Genomic DNA, 21,243 nt, shown 5'->3' on the forward strand with positions numbered 1-21,243 from the left:
AAAAATAATGCTGGTCAGTCTTCAACCATGTCACAATGATTAACTGTCCTGTTTTTAATGTACTGCAAATAATTTTGCAATCACAATATACATTTTATTAGAGACACCCATCCAGTAGCACATTGGACATCCTTTGGCTTTCAGAACCATAGCAATTTGGCATAGATTCCACTAGGAGTTGCAGGAATCTTGGCCCATACCGAAAGGATAGTTTCTCACAGTTGCCACAGATCAGATGGACATAATGACATGCTCTGAACAGTCCATTTTACCTCATCCCAGAGATGCTATATAGGATTAATATCTGGGGACAGGGAAGGACAGGGAAGCAAGAAAACTTGCTGTGACTATTTGGCAAGGTGTATAGTCCTACTGAAAGTGTCCCTCTGCCATAGAAAGTCAAGAATGTGTCACAGATTTTTGAAATGTACCACAGAATTATGAAACTGGATGCAAGAGCTTGAACAGAATTGTTTTTTTTTAAAGATTCTCTCAGTTGCTTAATAAAGATATAGAATTTTGGGAGAAAGACCACACATGAATGTCCTGTCTTATTTCTGTCTACTTATACTTCAAAACATCCCCAATTTCCTCCATGACAAATCTTGCACCGACTAAGCAACACCAGTTTTGCAGCTATCTTGCATCTTCCAGTTTTCTTTATCCTACCTTGATGGAAGTTGAAATCAGTTAATCTGAGAAGGACCCAATTCCTAGCAGACAGCACCCCACATCTTTACCTTTATCTTGCTCCACTCCTCACCTCCAGTCTGTACTCACTACTGAATATGTAATACAATATATATATGAAACACGGGGAAAGTGGTAAAGCTATGGACCTATTGTTTATTGCACTTATTGTTTAAGATAGACCTTATTTTATTTTGTACTTCTAGGCATAAGCAGTGATGCCTATATTTCTACAGTATTCGTGATCATTTGTATATTGGACTCTAACCTACCATACTGGCTAGGATGACAAAGCACTTTTGTAAGTCGCTCTGGATAAGAGCATCTGCTAAATGCCGTAAATGTTAATGTAAATGGACCTGTTAATATCTGAAAATGTGAAGTAAAAATCTCTCTGAGAGTTGCTTAAAGAATACTAAAACATTATCAATAGTCATAGTTATATAAAAATATTATGACCACCCTTGGTTTGGAATGAACTCATGACAGTGTTTGCTGCACATATAAATAAGTGAGCATACCAATCAATTGTAGCGGAGTGCAATACGATTGTCATAGGCAAAGGATGTAATTTGACTGATGTCCAAAAGGGCTTGATAATTGGGTACTGGGCAAAGAGTGGTAGGTTCTTGAAAACTGTTAACTTCACGAGATGTTCTAGAGTTGCTGTAGTGAAGGTTTACCAGGAATGAACTTCTTGCATATTGAGTGCCACCAACAGGTACATTGCAGTATTAGCAGATCATGTGCACTTGTACATGTGACATTCTTTCCTGATGATAATGGTAACTATCAACAGGATTATGCCCCAAGTCAGTGGTTTCAGGAGCATGACAATGACTTTGGTGTTCTTCCCTGGCCAGTTAACTCTCCTGATCTCAATCCAGTGAAGCACATCTGGGAATACTTGGATTGCCAGGTTCACAAAATTTGACCACAGTAAGAAAGTACACTCTGCTAGGGAAGGAGGAAACACATGATTAGCTGCTAGTGGGGCATAAGTAGAAAAATATTGCAGACCAAAATGGTGCTTAAACTGAACCCAGATCACATTCTTTATATAGGAAGAAATGAAGTCATTAATAGGAGAGTATACTAGAGCCTACAGGTTTGCCTATATAATCAGCCACACTGGGTGAGTATCAAATACCTCATATTGAAGCCAAATCCTAATATTGGCAGCCCAATATTAAAACCTGATATTTGGTAGTGCCATCACTCCAAGTGGCCTAGGCCTTTGAAAATGTTGTGTATGCAGCCTAAGAACCTTCTTATTCCAAACTAGCAAAGATCAGGCTATCCCCTTTATGGAAAAAGGTCTGAACGAGGAAAAATGGAATGCACTGGAATAAGTAGGAGAACTGTGGAAGAACATTAATTTTTACAGATCTGACTTGAGATAAATTGAGCACTGAACAGCGTTCACAATCTTCTTGGATTCAGCTCGACAAAGGGGCAAAGTTAACTTTATACAGGTCTTCAAATCCAGGTGTAACCTACTGTAACATAATGATTGCAGAATGGCAAAAGCAGCAGGGACAGAGATGGTCAGGCAGAAAAGGAAATAATTTGTGAAAGGGAGACCTTCAATTCTACAGCATTTCTAAGTATACCTGTAATATGAGGGTTAGATTAGATTGGGTGGGAGCGTTACTCAGGAACAAGAGTGATGGCCTTTATTGACAGTCAGGACTGGTGGAGAAAGAAAAAAACAAAACAAACAAACAAAAAAACACTTAAAATATTTGTCCGATGCCAATGTAGATCTTCAAACTTTTGTTTATCCATCAGGCAAGGTGATGCACAGCACTGCCATGTAGAGACATTGAAACTTAATTTCCAGGCATGGGTGGATTTCCTATACTTTAGCAAAGGCAGCCCATTTCTTCCTATCCTAAAATCCCCCTACTCATGCAGGAGAGAGAGGTGATAAGTGCCACACTTGCCACCTTGCTGCCTTATTATGACAGCAGACATTCTGCTATTCTGACTTCACATTCTCAAGACATTTGCTCAATCCTTTTGAAGCCCACTTTTTCCTCAACTTCTTCAGGATCCTTTAATGCTCAGAATTTCCCTCTACCTCAAATATGTTTGACGCAACCCACTATCCATCCCTGTCACTAAGACATAAGCATCCTCAACCACAGTGCATTAATTTTCACTATCAAGCACAGAAAAACTGATCAACTAGGAAAGATCATACTATTTATGGCTCAGTTATGCCTTGATTTTTTACATAGCAGCATATGTTATTTGATATTGCCCCAGTTTTTTAACTATAATCTTAGAGGTGTCAAAGTTGTGGAAAAAAAAATCATTTCTGTTTTGTTCATTCAACAAGATGCTGTAAAGATTTATCATCAAGTTTAAGGTGAAAAAACCTAACCTACATAACAATCTAAACAACAAGTCCTCCATCTTTCTTAGTGCAGTTCCACTGCAAGCAGATCAATGCTACTGCTGCACCAGACCCCCTTCACACTCAATTAATTCTTTGCTGAGAGTCCTTCTGGAATCAGAGATTCAAAGGCACCATTTAACCCCTGGTAAAACAAACTCATCCATCTGTTTTTGGGTGTGACTGGATGTAATGAGGTACACACATTGCCTACAACACATTGCAAATATCCTGACCCTGAAACTGGTTCTGACAGCTTGTATATGGAATAGCTGGAAGAAATATTGAAATCCAGTGACCCCACAGGCAGTGAGCTTTCAGGCTGCAAATCACTGATTTTTCATATTCATGTGAATTCAGATAATTACAATCTTTGTTACTTATATAAAAAAATCTAATTCAGTAAGTCCTAAGATCTAACAACAAGTAAGCAAAGAAGCATAAAGAAACTACTCATGTAATGAAAGTGCGAAATAAAGATATTTAAATAAAAATTAAAAACACAGTAGTGAACAGCATTTAACCATCCTATCTATTAATTATTTGATTATCTAAATTAATATCTGAACTTGTTGGTCTTTGCCTGCAAAGCTCTGCAGCACTCTGGCTGGTTTAATAATCACAATACACTATGAAAGCACTGTAGCACATTGTCTCAAACCTCTTGTGCTTTTTCTTTTTTTTTTGCCAGCTGCTATGACCAACAGATCAAAAACGTGTGTTTATAAGAGGCAAGAAAATGTGTTTGCACATGTTCTTTTTATTACATAGTACTTAACATGCGCAACATGTATTCTAGAAGACAGGCGTTACCATGGTAACTCTTGTAGGTCATAAACTGCAGGTTTGATTTGATTGGCTGGATGGTGGGAAAGAGAGATGAGAGTCTAGAAAGCTGTGGCACATACATACAGAGGAGATTAGGCTGTAAAGAGATGTGACTCTCCCTGTGTGTGTGTGTTTGCCATTGTCAGTGAATCTATGAAAGAAATGACCCCCACAATGATAATGCTGCAGCTGCTGCAGTATATAATGTTCAGTTTTACAGGATCTTTTTCAGATGATCAGAAAAGGCTAGCCGTGGGTTGCCAAAAACGCACACTGTCACACAAAAGTAAAAAGTTGTTAGCCTAGAACTCAACCAGGATTAATCACCAATGCAGGTTAGTATTTTAAGCCTTACATTATAGTGTTGTGCCAAATGGGCTCCTGTTAGGACTGAAGAGGAGTAGATGGTGAACTAATAATAATGACATCAGAAACCAGGTTTAAATTTGAAGAAATTAAAATTGTCAATGCATTATATCTCTTTTTCCTCTAAACTACCAGAATTTACAACATAAAGAAACACAAAGAAATAAAGGATTAGAAGTGCCATTCAAATATATCCCCAGGCCCTAGGGGAAAACTTTGGTGCAAATTTCAATTTAAATCACAGTTATTTGTACATGAACAACAATAAAAACTGTCCAATGTCCAATTGTCCAATAAATGATCAATGTGTAGTTTGTCCACTAGCTTGTGTGTGTTTTCTCAGTCCACCCTGTTTGGAAAAGTGTCTTCAATCTGCATGCAATCTCTTCTCTTGGATGCCATCAGTGGCATCAGACTCCAGTAAATCCTTTAAAAAACTGACCTATGTACGCTATGCATAAATTAACTACTACATACAAAGCATCTAGATTCACTTGATAAAAGTACATAAACACGTGTATCTCACCAAAAATGAGTGGATTTTTTTATTACTTATAGCCTTTTAAAGTCAGCAAGTAATTTATTGTTTGGATGTCCTTTACTAGCATACAGTGAAATTCACTAGCTTGTAACCCACGCCAGAAAAATATATCAGAACACTCACCAATTCCTGAATAAAAGTCAAATGTACAGCTCACAGATGTTTGGTAAAAATAAGGTGATTTACTGTAGTCTGGATTGGCTGTGTTTTCGGTAGGGACTGTGCTGTAGGGAAGAGCTGTGAAATGAGGTTTAACACTTTTGTTTTGTTCTGTGCATTCAGCAGATTTTTGCATTCTTTTGAAGAATTTAATTGGTACAGACTGGACTTTAGCAAATGGTTGCTGAAATTTCCTCTTATGAGTTTGGAAGCCATATAGCTCTCCATAGAGAGTATAATACTCATACCTAGACCTTATCAAATTGGGTGCCTAGACACATTTAGCAAATAATTAATGTATCAAAATCTGGTTGAAACCACCTTCTGTCTCCTGTCAGGACAGGTATCCAACACACTCCACCAGTATTACCCCCAGGTCACAATGACCATAAGAATTTGTATTTAGAATGACAGATATATTGATAACCTTTGAAGACAGATTGTTTTACTTGCACAAACATAATGACAGTGTTAGCTTCGAACAAAGGAGTACTTGCTAGCTTACAATTTTCCAAATAGAACATGTAATAAATAAATTTACATTTATCTGATGCTTTTATCCAATTCAACTTACAATTATGCCTGAGTACAACTTAAGGGCCTTGCTCAGGGGCCCAACAACAGCAACTTAGCAGTGGTGGGGCTTGAACCAGTATTCTTCCAATTACAAGTCAAGCATCAAATTCAGAATTCAGGTACATATAAATGTCAGGAATCCTGATTCCTGGACAAATGTTGTTGTCCATGGATCACTGGTACTTTGGTCATTTGAATGGATCACGGTCAATCCAACTACATTTAATTTAAGCAGACAATCACTTGTTTCATTCCTGGTTTCCCCTAATAAATGCAGCTAAGTTGCAGAATGTTTTGCCACTCAGTCTGAGGGGGCATATTCCCGCAGGAAAGTGCAAGTGTCAGTGCATACTCTCTATACCTCTCCTATATTCACAGTCACCAAGGCTGCTACCCAACCACCCAACACCAGCACAACTCCAATACTCCAACCCCATCAGCCTACACTGTTCTCTTCCAGTACTCTTAACAGCCATTACCATGTTGCATAGTTCAGGTTATGGGGAAAAAAAAGAACAATGTAGACAACACAGATTTTACAGTCACGTGATCAGAGTGCAGGGTACTCTCATTGGTTTTGACCTTTTAAGATGTAGTGAGTGACATAATGGGCTCATAATGTCACTGTCAGATTAGGTTCAGTGACAGTAGCCATGAATCAATATGAACCAGTGACAAACAGACACACACAAATACACACACATACTGAAATTACTATTCCCTATATTTAGTAAATATGGAGTTTTTCTCTTTAAAGAATGTGTAAGACTTTCAAAGTAGTGATTTTTAAAACCTCAAAGTAAAACTACCATAGCTTCTGTTTTCATTTCTGAAAATGTAATTGCTGGTTAGAGCAGTCTTAGTTTATACAGCAAGTAATTTTTTATTGGTTCACAGCTCTCATAGAGTTAATTTATCACTAGCCTGGTGAGTCGTCTGGTAGGTGAATCTCTCTCTCTCTCTCTCTCTCTCTCTCTCTCTCTCTCTCGCTCTCTCTCTCTCACTTGCCTCTTTTGCTCTGTGTGTGTGTGTGTGTGTGTGTGTGTGTGTGTGTGTGTGTGTGTGTGTGTGTGTGTGTGTGTGTGTGTGTGTGCGTGTGTGTGAAAGGAACAACATGGTGTAATTGATCATGGTTTTGGAGCTCTGGGGCCACAGTCTGAGGCAGGGTGGAAGTGGAGTGGGGGAGGGTCATGGTGCAAGATAAAGAGGAGCTGTGTGTGCATGTTTTTTGTTTTTCCTCCTGGGGAATTGGAGGCAGCAAATCAGAATGGTCAAATGAATGGAAGAGACAGCTTCTGCCATTGTGTGTGTAGTCTGTCCGTCTTAGACACATGCTTGCTAGTGCACATAACTTGTCTGTGAATTAGTCCTGCATTATATGTTTGTGTGTGTGTGTGTGTGTGTGTGTGTGTGTGTGTGCGTTTACATCGTAACAGACTTTTTGACAATTAAGTGGCAGGCAGGAAAGATGCATCTCAACCTTTCAATCTCTAGAGACTCACTTGAAATCAGCAGGGTTTTACATTATTAGTTTAGTTTGTAGTTGACTAAAACTACATGTATATTAAGCTAGTTCAAAGTGGCATACTGATTTGTTTATATTAATTTTAAACACATTTTAAGACTATACACATATTAAGTCCATTCAAACTGGCGTATTCACAGTGTCTGAGATAAATTGTACTTTTTGGACTTTTAATAATTAGTTTTTTTTTTACTATAACTTACCTCTTAACTTACATTTTTTTAAATCCTTAAAATAGTAAATTTGTTTGTATTTTATATTTGATTGTTTATTATTTTGATTTTGTTTTAACTGAATGTTTTACTTCTCTCAATCTCTCCCCAACCAGTTCTCACATGAGAGAAGCATTTGAATGAAAACTTTCTCAGCTTGCCCCCTACTGTTAAGTCCTGTTCTGAATAAACTAAACTGTACCACACAACATGTGGGCAGTAGGCCAGCCCAAATATATATTTATGGTTGAACTAAAATATTACCCTTAGATTTAAATTAACTGATCATTTTAATGATGTACAAAGTGGTAGCTTTTGAATAGAATGGTAGCTCTTATAGCATGAAACGAAATGACTTACTGATGGTTGGTAACTGTACTTTATGGTCCACACTGCCCCTTCTGGGCATGTGCAGAACTACACAAACTCAACAACAAGTTTATGACAAGTACAGTTTGAGTCTTCATTCTGAAATTTCTAATCATGGAAAATATAAAAAAAAATATTTTGTTTCTCATATACAGTATATGAACATGTGGATATCACTAAATAATTTAGATTGGTTCAGGTCTTTACTTTCTCCTCGGTGTAAGAAGATGCTGAATTTTTAAAGGTATTACTTAGAAAATGAGATTTGGAGAAAACATTTTAACAATTCGTACAATGTCAATAAAATCACACTAATAGCATTAGTTCTAAAAGTGTGAAATGTGAATGTAAATTATCTTATTAGCCTGGAATGTTGAGCAGCCCTTCTAAAAACAAAACTGAACCTTCCTTGTGTGTGACAACAATAAAACTGAACTGAATTAAACTGAATTGAAGTAATTTCAACTTTTCTTTGTGTTCTAGACCTGTATCCATGTTGAGGAAACTTTCAAAGAGATTGTGAAAGATCCAAGCTTTCATCCCCGACCCCCAAACCTCCCATCACTCACTGCAGTGTTGTCCAAGTAACACACGACCCACTACACTGCCACCATGATCACCTCAGAGCTGCCTGTTCTGCTGTGAGTGGCACTTCTACTATATCATATCCTCAGCTACTTAAAATCAGGCACTGTTACCACTAGATAATGCCCTGCAAATATCACAGAGAGAGCGATATATATATATATGAATACGGGTGATCTTATGGAGCACTGACACATTTCCTTCAAATGTGTGTTCATAATATCATGGTTCCTTTGTGTTTTGAGAGGGGATTCTTTTGCACTTTGTTATTTATGCATGTCTGCATGCGTAAACTAGCCATGGAGGGAATGAGAAGAATTTTGCATGATTTGTTGCAGTTTTGCCACCATTCTCTCCTGACTTCTCAGTACATAAGAGGATTGTGGTAAAACTGATGCTAATCATGGACAGTTCCTCTCATCCCCTCCAGGGCTAACTAAACAGCAGAACACCTTCAGCTCCAGACTGATCCAACCATGCTGTGGAAAGCGCAAACTATGAAGTGTGTCATGCTGTTGCACAGGGACTCCTGCGGTGAGCCTGGCCCTGGGGAGGCAGTCGTTTTGAGTGAGCTCGACCACTCCGGAGGTGGCAGGACCAAGAAAAAGAGAGGGAAGCCAGGTAGACTGCTGGTACGTTAGATACTGAATGGCACCCTTGCAAGACACCACCCTGTTGTCAACTGCAACAATGTTAAAAGAGCATTTAATTTTCTCTTGAAATTTCAGCGTTTTCCAACACTTCAGATTTTCTTATGTGTATGGTCCTTTTAAAGTAAAGTAACCTGACCTGACTCTGGCTTCCACTGATCATAGTACTACATTTAACTTAAAATTATTTTGCATTGCCTCAAGCGTAATAACATTTATGTAATATCACATAATATTATATCTCAGGTTATGGATGATTTAATTATACAAAGAGTTTCTAAAAGAGTTTCTAAAATTATACAAAGAGTTTCTAAAAGCAGTTTTACCGAAATATCCTGTGTCATGAAAGCTAATGAGAATTCATTTTGTGTTTGTGATTTTACTTTAGAAACAAACATTTCATAGAACTGCCAAAATAATTTTAACAAACTGCAAATATAGCTTTTTCTTCTTCTTTCACTCCTTTATATTTATTTATTTATTTATTTAGAAAAAAAGATAGAAATTTCGTTTAAACCCTGTATTGCCCTGTAAAACGCTGTATTTATAGTTTTGTATTCTCATCACACAAGTGTTATGTTTTTGCCTCAATATCAACGACAGGCACCTAGTAAGAAAGCACGCAAGCAGAAGTGCCCAGTGGGGGTGTTGATGGGGCGCAAGGCCAGTGGAGCCGTCGAGCAGAATGGGGAGGGGAATCCCGTCACCCTGTTTGAGGTGGTCAAACAAGGAAAGAGTGCCATGCAGGTACTGGACTAGGGTTAGGAGTTATACACCCACATTACAGCACTGATATCAAAAACATCTTGCCATATTGTATGTATATTATGTATATTACTTTGCTCTAACTACAAAATAGTGCAGTGTGCTTTGTAAGACTAAAATGATTCTGTCTTGTGTCTCACCTTTTCTTGAATATGTTTCTTACAGTCTGTGGTGGATGACTGGATAGAGTCTTATAAAAGTAAAATGATTCTGTCTCCTGTCTCACCTTTTCTTGAATATGTTTCTTACAGTCAGTTGTGGATGACTGGATAGAATCTTATAAGCTGGACCGGGATCTTGCCCTCCTGGACCTCATCAACTTCTTCATTCAGTGTTCTGGCTGTAAAGGTACAAATGACACACTCATTTAGGAGCAATAGTGATTGTACGGCAGCCAGGAGACTTGGATCCAAATGAATGCTTTTATTACATTGACACACACAAACATGCAGGCATCATGAATAACAAACAGTAGACAGAAACATTCAGACAGAAACATTCAGAATTGCAATGAAACCCAAAGCAAAATTTTGCAAAGTCCCTAAGAATCACCCTGGGCTATACATGGTTCTAGAAGGAGCTTAGCTTGGAAACAGATGTGTGCCAGCATTAAGTATTTATGAAAGAGTGACGATGAGGCAGGCGATAAGATAGATTGCTAGGTTGAGATGTGACAATGATAAAGCAGTTTTCCTTTTTGATCTGCAATGAAATCTTTTTCTGTTTTCTTTAAAGGTGCTGTGAGAATTGAAATGTTTCGCAACATGCAAAATGCAGAGATCATCCATAAAATGACAGAGGAGTTTGATGAGGTATTTACCAACACGATGTGTTAACATGGCTGTCACAGCTTCCTGTGCCAATAGTTTTTAATGTCAACACTTCTCTAAACCTTTTATGAGAGACTGAATAGCATTTGTGTTTAACACTGTGTTTCACCTCTTCTTTCAAAAATGTGAGCATTTTGATTTCAAGAGCTGAATGATGGTCATTTTTCAGTTTGTGGGAAAAAGCTGCTGTAATATAGGTTTTCAGAAAATAATTAATAATAAGCAGTAATAAGTAGTTATCACTGTCACATCCCTCTTTGTGCTCAAAAGGACAGTGGGGATTACCCCCTCACCATATCTGGCCCAGTGTGGAAGAAGTTCCGGTACAATTTTTGCGAGTTCATCGCGGTTCTGGTTCGGCAGTGCCAGTACAGCATTATCTATGATGAGTACATGATGGACACAGTCATCTCACTGTTGACCGGCCTCTCTGACTCACAGGTCCGAGCATTCCGACACACCAGCACCCTCGCAGGTAACCAGCACTGCTGTGCTGTGATGGGTGGAGGCATGCATAAGTTGAACAGAACTGAGCTAGACTGTACAAAGCTGAGTTAGGCTAGGCAGAGGCTAGTTGGTGTGGGTGGAGCTGAGCTGGACTAGGTTCAGATGGACATGGATGTATGTAGAGGTTCTTAAACTGACCCCCCTAGAGGTTCACAGTGGATTGTGGTTTAATCATCACATGGTAGTCAAAATATTAATGATATTGATCATATAGGTCAACAATGACCTGTTCATGCTTTACATGGCTTCTGAACATATCTTTTTTGTTTATGATAATATTTTAGGCTGGTGATCAAAAGACATCTTTTTCTCTTGTGTTTCCTGATTTTCAGCGATGAAGCTGATGACAGCTGTTGTGAGTGTGGCACTGAACCTTAGCATCCACCAAGACAACGCCCAGAGACAGTATGAGGTCGAGCGCAACAAAATAATTGGCAAGCGAGCCAACGAGAAGCTTGAGCTGCTACTGCAGAAAAGGAAGGAGGTGTGGTATAGTGAGCCCCCAGCAGTACTCCACCCCCCTGCACCTCCACCCTTACACTGCTCCCAGCACACACTGAAAATAGAGACTTATTTTAAGCTTCTGTAAATCAAGCTTTCCTTTGCTTCATGGAAACCAACAAAAATGCTCTTATCACCACCAGAATAACATGCAATTAGTAACTTTAGTAACTTCTAAATGTGTATTTGTCTCATGTCTGCAGCTCCAAGAAAACCAAGATGAAATTGAAAACATGATGAACTCAATCTTCAAGGGAATATTTGTTCATCGTTACAGGTCCATTAGCTTTACAGAGCAGCACACTAATTGCATACTCAGTGTAACTGCATAATCATGAGCTAGTCCCTGGATCTTGTGTGTGACATGAAGGGATGCGATTGCTGAAATCAGAGCCATCTGCATTGAGGAGATTGGAGTGTGGATGAAAATGTACAGTGATGCCTTCCTCAACGACAGTTACCTTAAGTATGTAGGGTGGACTTTACATGACCGGGTATGCATCCCACAAAACCATATCTCCATGAGCTTTTACTCTGACCTGTGCTTCTTTCAGATGAGTAATCTTCTTTGCTGTCCTCACAGCAAGGTGAAGTACGTTTGAAATGCTTGAGAGCCTTACAGAGCCTCTACACCAACCAGGAGCTCTTTCCAAAGCTGGAGCTATTCACAAACCGTTTTAAGGTGATGAAAAGTGTCATTTGTACCCATCGGAATTGTCCATCCCTTTGTGTGTGCTTGATTGTAATGTTATACCTTCCCACAGGACCGGATAGTGTCGATGACACTAGATAAAGAATTTGATGTGGCAGTGGAGGCAATCAGATTAGTCACCCTAATTCTGCAGTGAGTTACAGTGTCACAGGCAGATAGGCAGACACACAGCTGAACTTCTGGCTTTATCCTTCCCTTCTCTTGGATGACATATTCTGTGTATGTGTGTGTTTGCAGTGACAGTAAGGATGCGCTGTCCAATGAGGACTGTGAGAATGTGTATCACCTGGTGTATTCTGCACACAGACCCATGGCAGTCGCAGCAGGAGAGTTCCTCCACAGCAAGTATGTTAGCCTCCCTCCCTCCCTTCCTCCCCTTGGCTCAGTACCACCCTATAATGTGTGTGTGTGTGTGTGTGTGTGTGTGTGCGTGTATAGATTGTTCAGCAGACATGACCCCCAGGTTGAGGAGGCTCTGGCAAAACGCAGGGGGAGGTGCAGTCCAAACGGGAGCCTCATCAGGATGTTAGTGCTCTTTTTCCTGGAGAGTGAGGTACACACAAACCACAAACTTACAAACACACTCATAGACAGATGCATACTTACCATACCCACCTTTCACACTTATGTCATACATTCATCATACTGAGATCACAAACTTAATCTGCAACCTCCATAAATGAACACATAATAGCATAACTGCAGAATCGATTTTTTTCGATTCTGTTTACGTGTTCAGCTCCACGAGCATGCTGCATATCTGGTGGACAGCCTGTGGGAGTGTTCTCAGGAGCTGCTGAAGGACTGGGAGTGTATGACTGAGCTGCTGCTGGAGGAGCCTACGCAGGGAGAGGAGAGTATGATCATTCAGTAGTATTACTGCACTCATACTACACTAGCCCCTACTGCTACACTCATTCATTTACAGCAGGGAGTGTATGATCATTCAGTATACTACTACACTCGTACTACAATAGCCCCTACTGCTACACTTATACTTTTACAGCAGGCAGGGTATGATAATTTATTGTACTACTGCACTGGTATTACACTATCCCTTACTCCTATACTCATCTTGAACTTGTACAGCAGGGAGAACCCTGTTATATTCAGTTACATAAATACTTCTGCATATTGCTACACTATTGCAGAGTGGACAGAACGTACACTGATTATCATACTCTCTCCTCACACATCACCTTCTGTCAGACCACTTCAATGTGTCTCACCCTATTTGCAGTTCTGTCAGACAGACAGGAGAGTGCTCTGATCGAGGTCATCGTCTGCACCATTCGCCAAGCTGCAGAGGCCCATCCACCCGTGGGCAGGGGAGCAGGCAAACGGGTCAGCCCACATGCACCTCTCATCACACTGGGGGTGTTGATCAGTCGTACTCCCAATTCTGCTGGATCTTGGTCTTGATCTTTTTAATCTTGATGGTGTGTAGGTGCTGACTGCCAAAGAGAGGAAGACACAGATTGATGACAAGAACAAGCTCACAGAGCACTTTATCATGGCTCTCCCAATGCTACTGTCAAAGGTAAGATCTGATTCAAGGTCATATGCTGTCTCTGTTCTTTAGCTACATTTGGTGTGCGATTTAAATAACACTTGTGTGTGCTTTGTGTAGTACCAGGCTGAATCTGAGAAGGTGGCCAACCTGCTACAGATTCCCCAGTTCTTCGATCTGGAAGTTTATAGTGCTGGGAGGATGGAGAAGGTCAGAAAAGCTTCAATCACAAGACTTGACACATTTAATGTTAACCAATAACATTTGTTAAACACTAACATAGGACATTGGTTAAAGTTTCACCAGCACCTTGTGTTTGCATGCGTGTGTGTGCATATATGTGTGTGCGTGTTTGCACAGCACCTGGACGGTCTGCTGAAGCAGATCAGGTTTGTGGTGGAAAAGCACACGGAAGCAGATGTGCTGGAGGCATGTAGTAAGACCTACAGCATCCTGTGCAGTGAGGAGTTCACAATCATGAACCGTGTAGGCATTGCCCGCAGCCAGCTCATCGACGAGATGACAGATCGCTTCAGTCATGCAGTGGAGGACCTGCTGCAGGAGGTTACATGGATTTCCATGCACACACACACATACACACACACATAACAGAACATATTCTTACACATATATGCAGTATTTGCTTTGGCAGTAAATATGATAATTGAAATAAGTAGACTGAACAAAGGAGGACGCTTTAGAACAAGCTAATTAAAATCTTGCTTTTAACAGCCAGATTATCACAGTCATGTCATGAGTGTAAATTCATGTAGAGTGTGTGTGTGTGTGTGTGTCTGTGTTTTGCTCCAACACTTGTTTCTTTCCTGCACCTGTCTTACCTACAGGGGGATGACGCAGATGATGATGACATTTACAATGTTCTGTCCAACCTCAAGAGACTCACTGCTTTTCACAAGTGGGTCCCAGGTTTTCTCTGAGCCTTTCAATTGTTATCCACAATTGCAAGCTGAATTGTGTGAGATATTTGATGTTTTGTACTGTATTTATCTGCTAGTGCCCACGATCTGACCAGGTGGGACCTGTTTCGGAACTGTTACCGGCTGTTAAGAGCAGGTATAGAACAGGGGTCAATGCCAGAACAGGTACAAAAGTTTGATTTTGTTCAAGTAATGCATACACGTCCACCTGAGCAAACCAGCATGCTAATTCAGGCAAATACCAACCACTTAATAACTTGAAAGCTACATTGACAACTCTGCAATTCCAGCTACAGTTTTCACAATGATTCCAATTGCTGGTCAATAAGATCTTATTCAGGACATATATAACTACCCATATTTAGCTTGGAGGGATGTAGTATGTCTTAACCAAGGATCAGGGAGGAGTGTCATCCCTGATCCTTGAAACTTGCTAAACTTGCTGTATCTAGCTGATGGCTTCTGACCAGTATTCTCTAGCATGTATAGTCTGCTCCATGTTGTCCGTTTCATTTTGTCTTTGCTACATTGTCTGTACTGTAGATTGCAGTTCAGGCTCTTCAGTGCTCCCATTACTCAATCCTGTGGCAGCTGGTGAAGATCACAGAAGGCTCCCCATCTAAGGTTTATCCCACCCTTCTGCCAGAATAAAAGTCTTTTTTTATATTAGTTCTTGTTTTGCAAACGTGATTTGGTGGTTGAACAGCAGTATATACACCTGAGAAACAGAAGATAATAAAATATTCATGGCTACAGCAACTTCATAATTTATTTATTTTTGTTTTTCCTTTCTCTCAGGATGATCTAGCAGCACTTAGAAGAGTGATCAAATCTTTTCTGTTCGTGTGTCAGCAGTGTTTATCCAATGTCAACACGCTGGTTAAAGAACAGGTGAGCAGCAGAGGTGCTGCTGGTCCAAGCGGATGTCTGAAACACTGCACTGCCATGGACATCATAGCGTCTTCCACCCCCTCTTCCTCCAGGCCTTCATGCTGCTGTGTGACCTGCTGATGGTGTACAGTCACCAGCTAACTGCGGGGAGCAGGGAGGCGCTGCATCCGCTTGTCTTCAATCCAGATGCCACACTGCAAAATGAGCTGCTTAGCTTCGTCCTGGACCATGTCTTCATCGAGCAGGATGATGAGAACCAGAGCATGGGTAAGTGTCTTAGGCTCATAATTCCATAGGCCATAGTCTCAGGTATCTCAGGTACAGATGAGTTCAAGGAAGAACAATAATCGTTTAACTAAGAGGCACCTCTTTTCTTAGCTGGCTTATGCCAGTATGTGACCCAGATTCTTGTTTTGTAGAAGAAGCCACTAAACAAATGGTACTGCTTGTTCACAGAGGGTGATGAGGAAGATGAAGCCAACAAGATTGAGGCTTTACACAAGAGAAGGAACCTGCTGGCTGCCTTCAGCAAACTCATAATCTACGACATTGTAGACATGCCCGCAGCTGCAGACATCTTCAAGCACTACATGAAGGTGCCAAGCTCATATAGCATGCTACTGATATAAAATAAATAATCCCAGATCACATAGCATGCTACTGATATAAAATAAATAATCCAAGATCACATAGCATGCTACCGATATAAAATAAATAATCCAAGATCACATAGCATGCTACTGATATAAAATAAATAATCCAAGATCACATAGCATGCTACTGATATAAAATAAATAATCCAAGATCACATAGCATGCTACTGATATAAAATAAATAATCCAAGATCACATAGCATGCTACTGATATAAAATAAATAATCCAAGATCACATAGCATGGTGTAGAATTAAATAAATTCATCAGCCAAGAAACAGCTAGTATGATACAGCTATAATGAGTCTGTAATCAGTTGTTGTTAAACTGCCTTCAGTACTGCAATGACTATGGAGACATTATTAAGGAGACACTAAGCAAGACAAGACAAATGGACAAGATCTTGTGTGCCAAGACGCTCATCCTGAGTCTGCAGCAGGTATCTGTGTGCACAGAGTTGGCTTCTTCTTCTTCTTCTTCTTCTTCTGCTAGATTTCCTCATCATTGTTTTATTTATTTCCAGTGATTTCATTGATAAAACTGCTTAATGTTGATCCTACTGAGTCACAGATTCACATGACAGTTTGTGGAGCCTGTTGTTTAATTCTTTTTTGCTGGAGTTTTTAGTAAAGACTTCATCTTTGCTTGTGTGCCATAGCTCTTTAATGAGCTGGTCCCGGAGCAGGGCCCATGTCTGGACCACACGTCTTCACCTGTCACCGGCATTAAGGAGCTGGCACGACGCTTTGCCCTAACCTTTGGCCTCGACCAGATCAAGACCAGGGAGGCCGTGGCCACACTACATAAGTAAGATGGGTACAAATGGCTCTCAGTGGAGGAAATACAGTACAGGAAAGCAGAGATCCCAACACAGGAAAGCAGAATTCCCAGTGCAGGAAAGAAGAGTTCCCAATGTAGGAAAGCAGAATTACCAGCATAGAAAATCAGAATTCCCAGTGTAGGAAAGCAGAATTCCCTGTGCAAGAAAGCAGTGCTCTCCAGCTCCAGCTAGAGAACCACAACACTACACACATTCTTGTTTTCCACACAGAGTCCCGATGGTCAGTGTGTAGATCAACAATAATTATAGTAATAATAAGCTAGATTTATATAGTGCCTTTCACAAACCCAAGGATGCTTTACATTGAGTGGAAAAAGAACTAGGAAGAATAAAGCATAGTAAAGAGGTATGTTTTAAGATGAATTTTGATGGAAGACAATATAGCAGTTATGGTGAGCATTCCAATGTTTAGGAGAAACAACACTAAAGGATTTGCCACCCAAAGTTAAGTTTCGATTTTGAGAGACAATAAGAAGACCAGAGTTGGAGGATATAAGGGTGCGAGAGGGATGATATAAGTGAACGAGCTCAGAACAGAGCTGTGAACTGTAACACTGTGGCTTCACACCAAGGGGAAGAACAGTGACCAATAACAAGGTGTACTCTCCCAATTTATCATGCCCTTGTGCAGTCTTCTTCATAACCGTTATGCATAGTTTATGTAATATTGTGCTGCAGTGAGCTGTGTTGTGTTGTGTTTTACAGTGTTGTGGGGTGCTGTACTGTATTGCCCTGACATTGAGGTTACTGTAGCCCTCTTTGCTTTTCTCAGGGATGGTATTGAGTTTGCCTTCAAGTACCAGAACCCAAAAGGTCCTGACTACCCACCCCTGAATCTGGCCTTCCTGGAAGTCCTCTGTGAATTTTCCTCTAAGCTGCTTCGGCAAGACAAAAAAACAGTGTACATTTCTCAGCTGTTTCATGTGCAAGTGTGCATGTTTGTGCATCTCTCTGTGTGCGTCTGTACTGTGCCAGGATTTAGTTAGTATTTGCAGATAAAATTCATTCTCTGCTAGTTTTGATGTAGTTGTGCAAGTGGTATTCTATACATCTTACCTACAGTATGCACAAGCGGTTTAGCTATCAAAAATGACCCACCTATATATAGAAAGATCACCCAGACCACGAATAATAGATATGATTTGATTCCATTGTATTTTGCTCTTTGTAAAGAAGATTCTTGCAGTATGCTGTATACCTGTCAGTAAAAATGCAGACACTACAAATGCCACGTAAGTTCTTGCCGTGTGTGTGTCAATCTGTGTGCCTGGTGTGTTCAGCCACTCGTACCTGGAGAAATTCCTGTCAGAGCAGATGGCACAGAGGCGGGAGGATGTGTGGCTGCCTCTCATATCCTACCGCAACTCACTGCTGACGGGTGGCGATGACGACCGTCTGTCCATCACCAGCGGTGGTAGCAGCAAGACGGGCTCACTCCGCAGCAAGAAGGGCCGGCCCCTGGTACACAAGAAACGCACAGAGGGTGAGAGACATGGAGGTCTCTGTCATTACGAGTTTTACTATAACCTGCAGCCAGTTTAATAAGTTCATGGTTCTAATGATGTGCTCTAGATGACACTTAATAAATAGAGATTTAAAATAAAGTATTATAATAGTATGTCATGCTCTGCTTTGGCATCATTGCAAAAAAAGGTCAATATCAAGTTCAGTATTCATGAACATTCAGTCTTCATGAATATTTAGTATTCATGAATATTTTGTGTTTTGTGCCATGTTGGGGTGGGTTATGATTTTTCAGAGGAGAGTGTGGAGAGCTTATGGGTGATGAGAGGTGACCAGCTGCCACTCACCCAGCTCACATCCACAGTGCTGCCCCCACCCCAGTTCACATCCACAGTGCTTCCCGCAACCAAGCTCACATCCACAGTACTGCGAGAGAAACCACAACATGCCCTCGACCATGTCCCTGGCCACGTCCCTGATCACACTCCAGAGCAGGAGTCTGAGCACAGCCCCGAGCCTGACTACGTCCACGGGTAATGAAAGAATCAGCATGAGCTCAGCACCTGCTTTATAAGACAGTATTTAACTTTAATAGCCAAACTACCAAAATACAGACATATCAGATGTCTCTGTCTCTCTATATCTAATAGTCACTCTCACTATCCTATCTCTCGTAGTACACAAATGCAGATGTCTTGGCTTGGTCAACACAAACCGGAGGAGCTGAACAGGAAGGAGCACACAGCTGTGAACTACATGAAGTCCAGGAGTGGAGCAGTTCGGCACACAGTGTAACTAACATTCCCCTTCCATCACACACACTGCCACACCCATGAGTGATGCCCCCAATCAGAAAATAGTATAAGATATGAAAAGGGGTGGAAGAAAAGCAAAAAAAAATTAAAACAAAACAAAAAAGTAAGGCAGTATACATGTGAGAAATTATTATTATTACTAGTAGTAATAGTATGTTTTATTATTATATTTTATTGGTGAATTATTATTTTAATATAATTTGGATAGAAGTAGGAAAATATGGCATATGATTGCACATTAAAACTAAATGTTTATTGAAGCTTTTTTTAGTAACAGATGGTGCGTTATGTGATAAGATGGGCTGCATGTGTTGTGTGTGTAGAAGAGGTATGATGGAAGATGATGCTGAGCCCATTTTTGAGGATGTCATGATGTCATCTCACGGACAGCTAGAAGACATGAATGAAGAATTTGAGGACACAATAGTCATTGACCTGGTCTGTTCTGCTTTAGTTTTTGTTAATTATTCTGCCAAAACTCTGATTTTCTGAGTATGTAGTAAAGTTTATTTGTGACTGACTCCTGGTATGACTGACTAGTTAATATTCTGTGAATCCTGGTATGACTGACTGATTGATATTCTGTGAATCCTGGTTGATATATTGTGGTCCTATGTTGCCAGCCTCCATCTCGGAATCGGCGTGAGAGGGTTGAACTGAGACCTGACTTCTTCGAATCTGCCGGCATGATAGAGGATGAATCGGTAAGATGTTATAGAGATGTTATCCTATGTTATGGAGCCTCTCTAAAATTATTTCCTCAGCATGGTTTAATTTCAATCCCTCAGGGGATCTGTTCAAGTGGATTTCTGCAATATACATTAATTTAAATAAAAATAGCTTAGTTTGGAAAGGTAACATTTTCTAATTCGTGTATTTTTTCTCCCAGGGTTTTACGATGCCTATGTTCTGAAATGCATATCAAATATACTCTCCTGCAAGGGCTCTTGCCACCAAGGACACACACAAACCTCTGTCTTAAAGCCCTGGTGTTCATTTCCTGCAGCAGAACCTGGTCTTTCTGCCATGTTGGATTTCAAACAGGAAGACAAGTTTTAACCAACAAGTAAAGGCAATGCCCATTTAAAAGTGCTGTAGTTTTAATGCAATCCATTTAATTCATCTGCTCGGAGAGTGTTTGTACTCCACTGTGGATGACCATGATCCTGTGATGTTTTGGAGGATCCAATTAGTTTAAGTGGTAAATTTCCTACTTTGTCTCAGTCCAGTCATATTGGGGTTTGTTTATATTGTGGTTCAGTTTTCTTCATGCTGGAGTCATATCACACACCTACAGGTCTGTTTCAACTATCCTCTTAAGATCCCTGGTGCAATCAGACCTTATTGTAGTTGTCTGTTGCATCACCAAACCCATTCTGCCATGTAAATTATTGAAATCAGTAGTATGTCACGTCACTAATCACTTCTCAAAATGTTTTAGTTTCCCACTGCAGTAACCTACCTTTCTGGTCATCCCTGTATACATGGGTAGATTTGGTTCAAAATTACATGGTCATGTAAATATTCAAAGATCAAGATGCATTTCTCTTTCTTATAACTTTTCAAAATGCATTACATTGTGTACTTTGGTTTTCTGTAAACCCCTGCTGTCAGTTCTTGTTGATGTAAGAAAGTTACATTTTTGTCACAAGTTTATACGAATCTGTTTGAACATATTTTTGCCAAACGGAGGAAGGATTTTAATGTTGTCTGGCCTGGAATGATGAAGCCCTGTAATATCATTCCACCAGGCAAATAAAACATATCATGTGGGTATAACAGAATTAATTTCCAGTGTAATACCTTGTGCTTTATTTGTCTGTCTTATGAGACATATACTGTCAACAAATTACACATCATATCAGACTAGCTACAAAATAGTTACAAAATTAAGCACTTTTCTATACTCTGTATA

At 40.1% G+C, this 21,243-nt stretch overlaps 1 protein-coding gene across 7 annotated transcripts in view; it reads left to right on the plus strand.

Moving 5' to 3' along the window:
• Positions 1-21,243, plus strand: part of stag1a (STAG1 cohesin complex component a) — a 37,275-nt gene that overhangs the window by 15,228 nt on the left and 804 nt on the right. Inside the window, exons 2-34 of one of the 7 annotated variants that reach the window (XR_014117977.1) lie at positions 8,151-8,308; positions 8,683-8,884; positions 9,506-9,649; positions 9,919-10,015; positions 10,403-10,479; positions 10,768-10,972; positions 11,337-11,488; positions 11,709-11,782; positions 11,876-11,999; positions 12,089-12,187; positions 12,270-12,349; positions 12,455-12,562; positions 12,656-12,770; positions 12,957-13,074; positions 13,458-13,561; positions 13,665-13,757; positions 13,848-13,937; positions 14,088-14,291; positions 14,573-14,643; positions 14,743-14,830; positions 15,209-15,289; positions 15,464-15,556; positions 15,649-15,823; positions 16,013-16,152; positions 16,546-16,647; positions 16,867-17,015; positions 17,822-17,950; positions 18,330-18,532; positions 18,809-19,046; positions 19,191-19,304; positions 19,652-19,766; positions 19,952-20,032; positions 20,218-20,529. Coding sequence is in view for 6 of the 7 variants with exons in the window: in XM_081700593.1 (XP_081556719.1) it covers positions 8,729-8,884; positions 9,506-9,649; positions 9,919-10,015; positions 10,403-10,479; positions 10,768-10,972; positions 11,337-11,488; positions 11,709-11,782; positions 11,876-11,999; positions 12,089-12,187; positions 12,270-12,349; positions 12,455-12,562; positions 12,656-12,770; positions 12,957-13,074; positions 13,458-13,561; positions 13,665-13,757; positions 13,848-13,937; positions 14,088-14,291; positions 14,573-14,643; positions 14,743-14,830; positions 15,209-15,289; positions 15,464-15,556; positions 15,649-15,823; positions 16,013-16,152; positions 16,546-16,647; positions 16,867-17,015; positions 17,822-17,950; positions 18,330-18,532; positions 18,809-19,046; positions 19,191-19,304; positions 19,652-19,766; positions 19,952-20,032; positions 20,218-20,241 (3,843 nt within the window). In the remaining variant the exon portion in view is untranslated. Of the gene's footprint in view, positions 1-8,150; positions 8,309-8,682; positions 8,885-9,505; positions 9,650-9,918; positions 10,016-10,402; positions 10,480-10,767; positions 10,973-11,336; positions 11,489-11,708; positions 11,783-11,875; positions 12,000-12,088; positions 12,188-12,269; positions 12,350-12,454; positions 12,563-12,655; positions 12,771-12,956; positions 13,075-13,457; positions 13,562-13,664; positions 13,758-13,847; positions 13,938-14,087; positions 14,292-14,572; positions 14,644-14,742; positions 14,831-15,208; positions 15,290-15,463; positions 15,557-15,648; positions 15,824-16,012; positions 16,153-16,545; positions 16,648-16,866; positions 17,016-17,821; positions 17,951-18,329; positions 18,533-18,808; positions 19,047-19,190; positions 19,305-19,651; positions 19,767-19,951; positions 20,033-20,217 lie in introns of those variants that run through there. The other 6 variants (XM_081700593.1, XM_081700596.1, XM_027008538.3 and 3 more) reach the window with 6 other exon arrangements.

Source organism: Electrophorus electricus, chromosome 17 (genome assembly GCF_041902795.1).
Source record: "Electrophorus electricus isolate QZ-2024a chromosome 17, ASM4190279v1, whole genome shotgun sequence".
Classification (NCBI taxonomy): domain Eukaryota; kingdom Metazoa; phylum Chordata; class Actinopteri; order Gymnotiformes; family Gymnotidae; genus Electrophorus; species Electrophorus electricus.